The sequence below is a fragment of the Macrobrachium rosenbergii genome, chromosome 47, assembly GCF_040412425.1.
Source record: "Macrobrachium rosenbergii isolate ZJJX-2024 chromosome 47, ASM4041242v1, whole genome shotgun sequence".
Lineage (NCBI taxonomy): Eukaryota > Metazoa > Arthropoda > Malacostraca > Decapoda > Palaemonidae > Macrobrachium > Macrobrachium rosenbergii.
In genome coordinates, this window is record NC_089787.1 from 23,577,072 (window position 1) to 23,589,164 (window position 12,093).

The 12,093-nt window shown below is 36.0% G+C and overlaps 2 protein-coding genes across 7 annotated transcripts in view; one reads left to right on the plus strand and one right to left on the minus strand.

Annotated features, from left to right (window-relative positions):
• Positions 1–12,093, minus strand: part of Hacl (2-hydroxyacyl-CoA lyase) — a 145,541-nt gene that overhangs the window by 5,007 nt on the left and 128,441 nt on the right. Inside the window, exons 1-6 of one of the 6 annotated variants that reach the window (XM_067090230.1) lie at positions 8,435–8,569; positions 5,732–5,844; positions 4,917–5,025; positions 3,772–3,941; positions 1,843–2,027; positions 683–864 (exon numbers count right to left, since the gene is read on the minus strand). In XM_067090230.1, coding sequence (XP_066946331.1) covers positions 683–864; positions 1,843–2,027; positions 3,772–3,941; positions 4,917–5,025; positions 5,732–5,806 — 721 coding nt within the window. In that variant the 5' untranslated portion in view covers positions 5,807–5,844; positions 8,435–8,569. Of the gene's footprint in view, positions 1–682; positions 865–1,842; positions 2,028–3,771; positions 3,942–4,916; positions 5,026–5,731; positions 5,845–6,227; positions 6,609–8,434; positions 8,570–12,093 lie in introns of those variants that run through there. The other 5 variants (XM_067090232.1, XM_067090235.1, XM_067090231.1 and 2 more) reach the window with 5 other exon arrangements.
• Positions 11,278–12,093, plus strand: part of LOC136830656 (titin-like) — an 82,262-nt gene continuing 81,446 nt past the window's right edge. Inside the window, 1 exon segment of the mRNA XM_067090261.1 lies at positions 11,278–11,441. The gene's annotated coding sequence lies outside the window, so the exon portion shown is untranslated.

A 12,093-nucleotide genomic window follows, 5' to 3' on the forward strand; every position in this document is an offset into this window, starting at 1 on the left:
AAATAATCACTACTACACTGACTCTTCGTAGAATTTCTATATTCTATTTACCTGTCAACTGTATGAAGACAGAAATGTATAAGAAGCATATCTTTAAGATAATAAGAATAATAATAGTACAGGTAATTTTGTTAAGTATTTGCTATAAGCCATTCAACAGTAACAATTATAATACAGGTACAGTAAACCCCACGTATTTGCGTTCTCACGATTCGCGGACTCATGCATTCGCGGGTTTCTCTGTGGAACATATGTACCCATTATTCACAGAAAATGCACCCAATCGCGGTATTTTTCACTGAGAAATATTCATTAATTACTGTATTTTCATGTAATTTTCATGAATAAATGCAGTTTTTCTGATAAAACTATTAAAATACTCAGGTATAAGCATTTTTACAGGGTTTTCTTGTGATTAAACTATCAAAATGGTCAATTCTAAGTGTTTTTAGAGGGGTTTTAAGTATTCACAGATTTTAGCTATTCGCAGGGGGGGGGGTGCGGTACGCATCCCCCGCAAACACGGGTGGTTCACTGTAATTGGTTTGGTAGACAAAAAATGCTTTTCACTGTCAGGTGGAACATTAGAGATAAAAAGAAATAAGAGCTTTAAAGGGGAAACATATACAGTAAACAAAAGCTACAGCTGCAACAGAAAGCAATATGTTAATAACTTTTTTACCCATAGGAGTTGGCAAAAACGGCAATCCAGTTTTTTCAAGAAATTCATTGACTTCTTTTTCTGCACGGCCATACGCAGCGCCTTTCCCTACTACCACTAGTGGTCGTTGTGCATTAGACAGCAACGTAACTGCCTCTGTTACTGCTTCTGAGGGTGCAAGCGTAACTGGAGGAGGAGGGCACCTGAAACAATTCAAATGCTTAAAATGACATGGAAATTATCAAGATAATATATAATTTCTAAAACTTATGTTGTTTACCAATACAATATGCTAAATTTACGTAGTAAGTCTTTCTTACGTCCTGAAAAGTCCCTGAAATTACTAACAAACATTAAACATGGAATCTAAAATTAAATTACAGTATTGTAAACTTAATATTGAAATGCTGCCCTCTACTGAGTGAATGGCTGACGAAAATTATGTTGTCCGGCAAGATAAAGAGATGGCAGCCTTAATAATGAATTGAGTAAGCAAATAATCACAAAAATATTTTACTTTTCCCCTCCAAACAAAGTTCTTCAGAAATATAAGTCTACCATAACTGCTGGTTTTCTATGAAGCAAGCATCAATTTTCATAGAAAATGGAAATGATTTAGACCTAATGAGTAATTAATAATTACAATTAATAATTAAAACCCCTTCTTGCATGTCCTAATCTACACACTACAGTGCTGTACAGTTGCAGTATACTACTACAGCTTCTAAGTAATTCTACTTCTACAGTATGCCTAACACTCAACTGCAAAATGTAATTGTTTTTACTCAATTCATAAGCTCAGTGCAACTTAATCCTACTTTCCAGTTTCAGAACACTACATCCATCTGCTATTGCTTCTTAAGAATCTCCAGTTTCCTTGTTAAATGCTCATACTGTATATATTTTTTAATATAAAATCAAAGTGTTATATAAACATTCAAATTAAAAATTCAAACTACATGAAGAAGAACAACACTAGTTATATTTTAAACAGGTTACTAGTTCATTTATCTGGTTAAACTTTTTTTATAACTAACCTAAATTCAGCTAATAAACACAAAAAGGAATTCACAGACATATGAGTTATAATATCTAACTTCCAAGAGTACCTCGTTCATCCCACTATAAAAAATTGAAATACTGAAAAAATGCAATTATAACCTAGACACGAATATGCTTACTTTGGTGGGTCTTGTACTAAGCTCTTATCAATTTTGCCAGATAAGATATTTCCGGGAAAATCTAAGTAGGCAGCTCCCGGTCTTCCGTACGTTGCACATTTGACCGCCTTTGCAACATGGTACGGAATGGTGGCTATCGTGGGTGGCCGAGCAGTGTATTTGCAGTACAGACGACAAGATTCAACCTAAAGAAATGTTGTCATCGTTAAGTGTTCATACACACACAAAACTTTAATTCTATTTTTCAAAAAAATAATTGCTGTAGTTCCCTTAGTAATCAACCAATTCTCCTACGCAATCTTAATACAGTGGATCAATAAGATGAAGGCAAATACTCAACATGACAAATAATTCAAATATACACTGGCATATTTTCATAAAATTCTTGTGAAATAAAGTTCTCAGACTTTATCACTGGAAATACCATTTTAAATACTAGTCAGTTTAATAATATAGTAGTCAATACACATTTCAAAATCTCCCACAAATATTTTTTTGACAGTCTTACTTTCAAACTCTTCAATATACCAAGTGCTTTGGCATTCTGATTAACAACAGAGACCCTATAGCAGAGCCTTCAGTCAAATACCAAAGAGATCTGCAGCTAAAAGTAACTCCTTTTATAGTTCCTTTTTGATTTCTAGCTTGAGCTAAGGCTTCAGTTTGCATTTAATTTAATTCAATGTCAGATATTCTTCTGCCAAGTATCCTTCTAAAAATGCAACTTAGCAAAAAATATCACATCATAATGCTGTAGCTGATAAACAATGAAATTTTATAAGCTGGAGAGCTACTGTACTAGGGCCAATCTGTGCAAAAAATAAACTATGTAAGATAAATCTGGATAATTTTTGAGCCCCATTTTTCAAGATTTTCTGTCATACATTATCCTTCTACTGTACAAACAGTTCTCACAACATGCCACATACATGGTTGATAATTTGCCATCTCTTAAAATGCGCTGCAATATCCTAAGTCATTACTGTTACCAATTAAATCTGTATTGCATCAACCCCACTGATATTTGGAAACTTTGTTATACTTTTTATACATTACGAAATGGAAATAATTGTGCCTATGAAAGTCTCACTATGCTTACTTACTATAAACACAGAATTCTAATGTTGATGAAGTATGTTCTGTGAACATACTCCTGGCATTAAATATTTACAAAAAAAAAAAAAACAAATGCAAAAATGTCCCTACAAATTCATATGGATAATTCTAAAGCAAAAGCCATTATTTATCATTATGTTTAAAAAGATTTGCATACAAAGCTGTAATTCTACAGCCAGCCATTGTATCTTAAAACTACTACAGTTTAACAAGAACATATGTCCGATATCTAAATGTTTATAAGACTTCCTTAAATTTTTTTTTTTCAGATGAGGAGCAAACAGTTCAGTACGGAAATGCTGAAGCAATAAAACATCTGAGCTGGAAAACAAATGGTGATGACGAGTAAAACACAGAAAATGAAGCAGTTGAGGGCTGGAGAGATTCTAAAAGAATCTTGATTACTTCTAATGGTAAGCTGCCTAACCACTGTATAGATGGCAAACTCCTCAAGATCTTAGCTGCACATATGAACTAACCACTGTTTGTTATAGCTGGACTGTCGCTCCGGAGTTCAATTCCCGGCTGAAAGATCTTGATAGAAATTACTTCTAACACCCGTTGCTAAGTAACCAATTGGTTCTTAACTAATCCTTCTAGGAGAGCTGTTAATCAGCTCAGTGGTCTGGTCCAAAAAAAAAAAAAATTACAAACAAAATAAAAACTGGATAAAGTTGTCCATCAAGGAAAAGTCTTTACTTATTTCTGACAGTCTGAAATGCAAGGTCTCAAAGAATGACCTTGTCATAAACAGTACCAGCAACTGAATATTTAGCTATTCTTGATGTAAAGGACCCAGTGTAAGTCACCCACCTGAGGGCATTCCTGAAATGCTCCCATGCCTTCTTGGTCAACATCGCTAGAACCGCCTATTACTATCAGTGGCCAACAGTTCACCTGGGCATTTGCAAGACCTCCAATAACATGCAAAAGGCCTGGTCCTGACACTACGAGGCACACACCAGGTCGTCCTGTCAGATAGCCTGGGAAAAAAATATCATGGGTAGCTATAAAATAAAAATAAGAGTAAGAGGGAGAGAGAAAGACTTCTTAATGTAGAATGAATTAAATACAGGTATATTCAAACCTGGGGGCCAAAGTACTACAGTGAACTCTCAAATGTGAGAACTTTTCTCAAAAGTTACCAAGATACTATACCCAGTGGTTCTAATTAACCTCTAAATCCCAACAGATTGCACTGTACTTCCAAATTTTTCCTTCTCATTCTATTTTCAAAGTAATAATGGAATGTTAGGATTTTCAGATACTGTAGTTTTTAGTGCTGAAATTAATAATCAATGCAAAAGGCTTCTTGTAATTCAAAATATTGTTTCTAGGTAAAGGTGGGGTTTACCAGATGCATGTACAACCATATACAGTACATATTCCCTTATGTGAAATGAGTACTATCATCAAATCCTGAACTTGTAACAGAATATGTAAGACACCCCTCATGTAAGTAAACCATAAACATCAAGGCAGGGGGTCGTTACCCATAAAAAGATATAAGAAGAATACTGTACTGCACATTTTAACCTTATATAAAATGCTTTCTGGGGAAGAATTCTTTTTCTTCTAAAATAAGAGAAAATTATCATATTCATCAACATAAGGTGTCTATACAGGTGGCTGCAACATCAGATACATTCACACACCTTCCATATAATACCTTGCAAATAAAGGGCTCATTGTAATGGACAAACCCCTGGGCTCATTTCCTTTAGATAGAGCATTCCCACCAAAGTCTACTTTGCATATACAGGTATTCATTCTTTCATGTCTAATAATATGTACAAACCCATACTTAAGTAAAAAATAGTCACACATATCACCTTCAAAATTTTCTGCTATAACAACATAATGTACAGTACTTCATACATAAAGCTCAATTAAATGCTAAGTTAAATCAAGTTAATGTCTAAACAATCTCCTACCAATGACAAGAGAGAAGCACCTACCAATCGCTTGTGCAGCGTAACAAGCAGCCTGCTCATTCCGCATTCCAACATATTTTATTCCAGCCTGTTGAGCTACGACTGCTACCTCAACAACAGGAATGCCAACAATCTGTAACATAACAAATATTGCAGTCTCGAACTGTTTTGTTGAACTACCTTTACATAAGAAAATATCGTACACAATAACTCTCTAAAAACTGCTAAGATAGGTACTACAGAGTATCAGCTTCAAACTGCAATTATTTGCACGTATAGCTAACCAGACCAGTTATAAAAGGGGGCATCTTATACAAACTATTATGTCAGACTGATCCATTCAAAAGATTCTGGAAAGGCTGGGCCAATGACCTGCCCTTTATCAAGCTTAGCATGTGTACCAAAGTAATTGTGAAATTCATTAGAATCAAAATTCTAACAAGTCAAGATTTCACTGACAATGAGAGCAAATCAAAAGATTTGGAATGCAAATGGGAGGTTATGCGGTAAATTTCACAGCATTTGTACTCAAATGAATTTGCTGCATGCTAATTTCAACTGCAAAAGAATAATTATTACAATCTGTGGTGATTTAATTAAATATTGTCAACAGATAGGTATACATAGCATTACAATGAAACATATCAATTATCAAAATGGAGTAAGTATTATGCATTTAACTGTCTGAAAACATTATGGCATTTTGTCTGAAACTTTTAATCTATCTTGCATTTATTAGCTGACTCCAAGTCAAGACAGTCTAGCTGTTTAAAACTCAAATACATCTCTCCACTCTGCAACTTACTTTATGCATAAAGCACTTAGATGCAGCAACTTACCCCAAACATGTACTCTACACCTTGCTTCACGAGAGCATCCACAAGCACCTGAACACCTTCCACTTCCTCGGCCATTGTGTTATCTTATGCAGCCAATAATACTATTGTAATCTCTGAAAGAATGGTCACAATGTTAAATGTAAAAAACTAAGGTCTAGTAGCTTACATTTAGAGGAAAACTGTTTCAGCATATATATGATTAATAAAATTCTATACAAATATGCATGTAATGTAATCCTCCACTGTATAGTTCACTCAAAATCTGTACTAATGTACAGTACACTACAGTGAAGAGCAAAACTCAAGACAAACAAATGTCAAGTAAACATTAGATCTTAACATCACAAGTTTTACAAGCACAATTGAGCAAAATTTACAGCAAATTTATAACGTCATTCCAATTGCTGACACGTTTCCTTAGTTCAAAGCCTACAGTATCTAGACTATGAAGCACTAATACCAGTTTTAATTATGGCAAATTCACTCATTCACAAACCTAAAAATGTACTATGTTGCACCAGAATACTATTAACATATGAAAGCCTGTCACAATGACACTTTTAATCTTACTGTTTGTTCACTATATAATTCAATCTTTTAACATTCAAAGCTTCCCCAGAGCAATTCACATCAAATGCCTATTCTGTCAGATAATCAGCAGCATTCTCAAGAATCAGTAAAGGGCTGTACCCTGCTTGTCATTAGCTTGAGTAAAAGGAGACTTGGAAGTCTCTTGTACACACAACCAACAAACGATCACATAAAAGAGTTACTGTACTCTGAGAAGTCAGAAATTTCAAAGAAAATCAAATCCAAATAGATGATGAATGTGAGCACCAACAAGATATGAGAAGCTCAAATTATAGCGTAATCTTAAATTAATGATAACACTTATCTTAGGTATGATAAAGCATACCGATCATGGGTTTTCTTCAGATTTGGTTGTTTTTTCTGAGACAAGGAGAAATATGTTATCTCCACCAACTTACAGTATTTGAGAGTTCACTGAAGGTTCCTATGCCTAGGGCTAACTGAACAACAATCACCAACTAATTATGATTCTTTCTCAAGCATGTAATACTAAGACATAGCTTTAAAGAGTTTTACTCCTGATTATACAAAAGTGAAGGCAGTAGAGTTACTAAACTTTAGTAATGGCAAGGGCTGAAACTTCTTGTAAGTATAGGATATTTTGGATATAAACCTTTAGCCTACTTACAAAAAATAAACACCTTAATCCATTTCACCATAAAACAAAGGAAAACCGTTAATATCAGCCTATACTTTTTATGAAAATCAAACTGCTACAGGAGTCTGCCAGCAGTCAGATACAGTAGCCTGCGTTCGTTCCACAATTCCTCTCTATTTGAGGAGCTAAGTTTCATAAAATGCCTTACCTTTATATCCAACTTGTCTAAGCTCTCATAAAAATAGGTAGTACTACAATATATGACAGTTGAAAGAATAGTTTTTATGAAAAATAACATACAACTTGCATGGCAGAACAGTGGCTTAAGGGAATTGCTTAACCAAGGTGATGGGAACGCACAATTACTAACACACAACAATGTAACGCACAATTAGTATAAAATCAAGAAACTAAAGTATGCAAAACTAACAAACAAGCAAGCAAACACTGGCCCTGGTCTATAGGTTCTGGTAAGTCTATGGAACACCTCCGCACAGAGATATAGTTTATTAATTAAATATTCTGACTGAACAACATAGAAAAGGGTGTGTCTAATGTAGTAAGGGTGAGATATTAAGAGAAATTTACAAAGATAATTTGAGAAATTTACCATCTTTTGTTTATGTTTTTGCATTCATCTGTAGAATTACCATAGATTCCTAAGGTAATTTTTTGGAAGACTCCAGCCAGCCATTTTTAAAGACTCCTGCTACCCATTTTTGCATGAAAAACCATGTTGGATTTTTCATGCAAAAATGGTTTGGAAATGATAGGGCACTAAAAGAACCTAAAAATACTAACCTAACATAACCTAGGGGTGTTTACTGGTTACAATTTGCCGTATTAGCTACGGAGGGGGGTGGGGGACCGGTACTGTCTTACCTTGTAAGTCGTAATTTAATTAATTATTTTCCTCTGTTATAAGCATTTGCAAAGGTTATGTATTGAGAGGAAATATTTTGTTTTAATGTGTTTTACCCAAGAAAAATATAAATTATAATGTGGGAGATGGCTACAGTCTTTCGAAAAATAACTCCTATTAGGCAAGTAATGAGGCCGGGGCTAGCTTGGCCTGTATCATTTGATTTCCTTGAAATTTCAATATCTGTACATTAATCAAAGTTTCACAGGATAATAAAAAAAGTACAAATACACTGCGCCGAAACCTCATCAAGGATTCCACAACAGGTCTTAGGTATTTATCCCGACTTTGTACCTGCGGCATTCACAATCCAGGCCTAATTTTTCCAAAGGAACCATAGGCTTGTGACTAAGTTTGTCCGTGTTTAATATATAGAATTAATCAGAAATAATCTGATTATGCCGGCAATGGTGTTAAAACTGTTAACAAACAACAACAATTTCATATAAACAATCATTCAAAAGAGGTGCGCAATTCGCACCCTCCAATAAACAATTATGCCTGATGGCGAGAAATTATTATTTTATATTACTACAGATTAATATTAAGACGATACAGATAAGTTAGAGAATGCGTTAATACAGATAATTACCTTAAACGACTGAAAACTGAATGGTATTGACTTGTTGCTGATCGCTTGTTTACTAAGATCAGCTGATCAGCTGATCATTCGTCAACACATGGCACGATCACAGTTCCGCGCACCCTGAGGTTCTAATTTTGTTTATTTATTTTTTAAGTTCCGTATATTATCACTTCTTTTATATGACACTAATTTTGCTTGTTATTCAATGTTTCTTCCACTTATAAGATTTTGAGTTTACTGTCGCCTTTTATTAGTTTCTTCATCTAAAACTTCATTAATCTGAGTGTTGGTTTCTAGTAATGCCACTTAAGAAAAATTCCTTGTGAACGAACAAACCATTATTTTGACACTAAAATATAAATTTTTTACCAATTCATTCCAGGAAATTTTTGTGTTACTGCTTTACTTAATATCTGTTACTGAAACTTAAGTTTTACATGCTTTATTCAAATTTGAAACTGACAATAAACGTGCCACTAATTTCCTTAACTTTTAAGTGACCAAGCTTGTACCTTTTACTTTTACTGATGCAATGTTATGTCTCTACCTTTAACAGCCATCAAAATTAATTCTAAACTCTGCTAAAATATATATATTTAGGTCTTACGTGTTGATTCTGGCTTTCATTAAAATGGCAACATCCTTTGCTGCTACCCTGTAATGTAGGCCTATTGATTCTTACTGAAACTTTCTATGAAACCCAGCTTAGTGCTGGTAACTTTGAAAAGTTTATCCTTATTAACTATAATCTGTCCTGACAATGTTATCTTTTAAAAGTATATAGCCTATATATTTCTGATTTCCAGTACTTTATTTTATTGGAAACCTGACAAATACCTTAGCTGGGGTTTCTAGTTGATTCTTCTTCTATATATAATTCATAGTGCATGTCTTTTTTTCTTTTCAGAATTTCATCTTGGTTATGTTCTGTTCAATTTCCTTGACAGTCCTAACTTTTATTTCCTTTTTAAGCTTTCGCTTTGTATACTGTTTGGTTTCTTATACATTAATTCCGTATACACTCACTACTTACGTACACCTATTTGGTCCTCTACTCCCCACTGCATTAGCCTTTTCCTGTTGCTGATATGACATTGTGGAGAAGCATTACTGTTCTTATGTTCATTGTATTGTAAGCAGGCTATATATCTTACACAAAATATTAGACTTCAATATGGCGGAGTCTTCGGTCATTCCAACATTCCCTTCAAGATTCTTTACTGTATCTCCACCAATTCCTTCATTCACTACATTTTTTTATATTTTAAGTTTGATTTCTAGGGCCGTTTCTCCTAACAATCGTTTCTCCTCTTCTCTCTTAATTTCTATAACTTAGTACCACTAGCTTCCCTGGCTTTGTACTGGGGGAAAATTTTTCAAGATTTACCTGCAATTTCCGCTCAACTCCCTCCCTTCTTCTGCCTAGGGAACCAGCCCATGTGGACTTGCCCGATAAAAATGCATTCGCATCTAGTCTGAACTTCTTCAGTTCCGATTATTTAACTGTTTCGTTAGCAAGATCTTTCTATAATTTGGTAAGAGCTGTAATAAACCTTCCAGAAAGCCGTTTGGTAATGGTCTTCAGTAAGGAGAAGATAAGACTAGTAGAATTCACGGTATTTTTAGTACGATGCCATGGATCGTTAACAGTTAGTCTACAGTAGGTAGATTTGGATGCAAATTCTGATCAGAATTACCAAAATTGTATAAGGCACGAACAGTGAGTTGATCGAAAACCAGTGCCAGAGATCAAACTTAAGATATGGGATGAGAAAACTTATGGAGGTCAAGTTTAAACCAGCGATTTCAGACGTTAGTCAGCTGCTGAAGACCAAACCGTGGAAAACTATTCAAAACACGGAAGAAGAAGAAGAAGAGAATTAAAACACTTCCTCGGGAGACTTGTATTTAAAAACAATGAAAGACTTTCTCAATCGCCAATCGTCTGTGAAATTGAAGAAGAGACCGAGCAGATATCTTTTTCAAAAGTGGATTTGCAGTCAAGAATGCCAACCAGAATTTTAAATGAGTTGCATAAACTGAGTCTCAGACCTACCAACAAACATGTCTTGATTTTTGCCAGGGTGCAAATTTCAACTATAAAGAAAAAACTGTGCCATCATTTACAGCGGTAAATTCTTTTCCTGAATATCTACTGGGGTGATTTCAAGGAAAACTCCTCTAAGAAAAAGTGTAGTATGATGTAAAAATGAAAGGTAATTTGTAAACAGAATTATGCCTGAGTCACCAACCTACTTTTGGCCTCAGGGAATAAACAAGTCTTGCCTTACGGCAATGTTCACTTCGGAATTCAGTCATACGGATCTAGCGCAGTCTGTGTCAATAAATAAGGGGCAGAATGAGAGTAAATTGACAGGGGATTCGTTGCTTAGGCCTACACACACACACACACACACACAAACCTATTGCATAAAACACATTCGTTTTGAAGATGTTCAACAACATGGATTTAGATTAAATTTTGCACTTGTGTGTTGAATGTTATGACCTGCCGTGGGCCGGGGAACAAACGTGCCCCCGTCTCCTCGACAGGTCACAAAATGCGCTCCCGGCGGGGTAGGGGGTATGTAGGCGCCCATCCCATCGAGGGCGCGATGACGTAAGACAGCTGGCAGGTAGGAGCCGAGCGGGTGCCAAACTGAGAGGGGATAATTGGAGGGTGGTCTGGTGCCAAGGTGGGCAAGGAGTCACAAGGGCTGGGCACGAGGGGTGTCGGAGGGAAGAGGAGGAGGAGGAGATAAAGAAGGAAAAGAGGGGAAATGCCAGATAGGGAGGAAGGGGGAGGGAGGGAGGGGGTTTACTCATGTTTACCGGAGATTTCAGGGGGGCGTTTGTGTGTGCAGTAGTGGCGGGTGTGTGAGTGTGTGTGGAGACAGGGCATCAGGGCTGCTCTCTCTCTCTCTCTCTTTCCCCCCCTCCTTCTTCTATTCCTCCTCCTCCTCAAGTAGCGACGACTGCTGCTACTCGACGAAGGAGTTGCTGATTTGTTCAGGTAAGCTTGAAAACCGAAGGTGTCCTCTTCCTCTTCTTCTTGAAGGGAGTCTTGGGAAATCGAGGCATCACGAAGAGCCGGCGTCAGTGCTGGGTCTAAGTGAAGCCTCACTTTAGTGGTGTTCCTCTTTGTGAGTAACTTTTTTTTGGCAATTCTTAATTTAGTCTCGTCTTTTTTCTGTTAATGCTTTAGACCTGTAGCTTATTAGAAAGCTGGGAGACATTATCAGAAAGGAAAGCTATTGGTAATAAGGGGTGTTACAAAATTCATCTTTAGTACCATAATTCAGTTTTGCGTAAGATAACTGCCAACTCGTGAAGTAAATGCCTACTGTAGTGTATGAAAGAATGGAAGTACTATCAACATTTATAACTAACTCACTAATTGAATCAAACAATCAATCAGTAGATAAATAAATAAATAAGAACACAAACCTAACAAAGAAAAAACTTTGCTAACTCGCCCAAGAGTGAGTCATCTCGTTCCCTTAGGCCTAAGCAGAAGACCCCTAGAGTTGTTAAACTCCCGGGAGGAGGAGGAGGAGGAGGAGGAGAAGGAGGAGGAGGAGGAGGAGGAGGAGGAGGAGGAGGAGGAGGAGGAGGCTAAGTTTAAATCCAGATCCGTTTGTTTGTTCGTTCGTCTGCATGTCTTT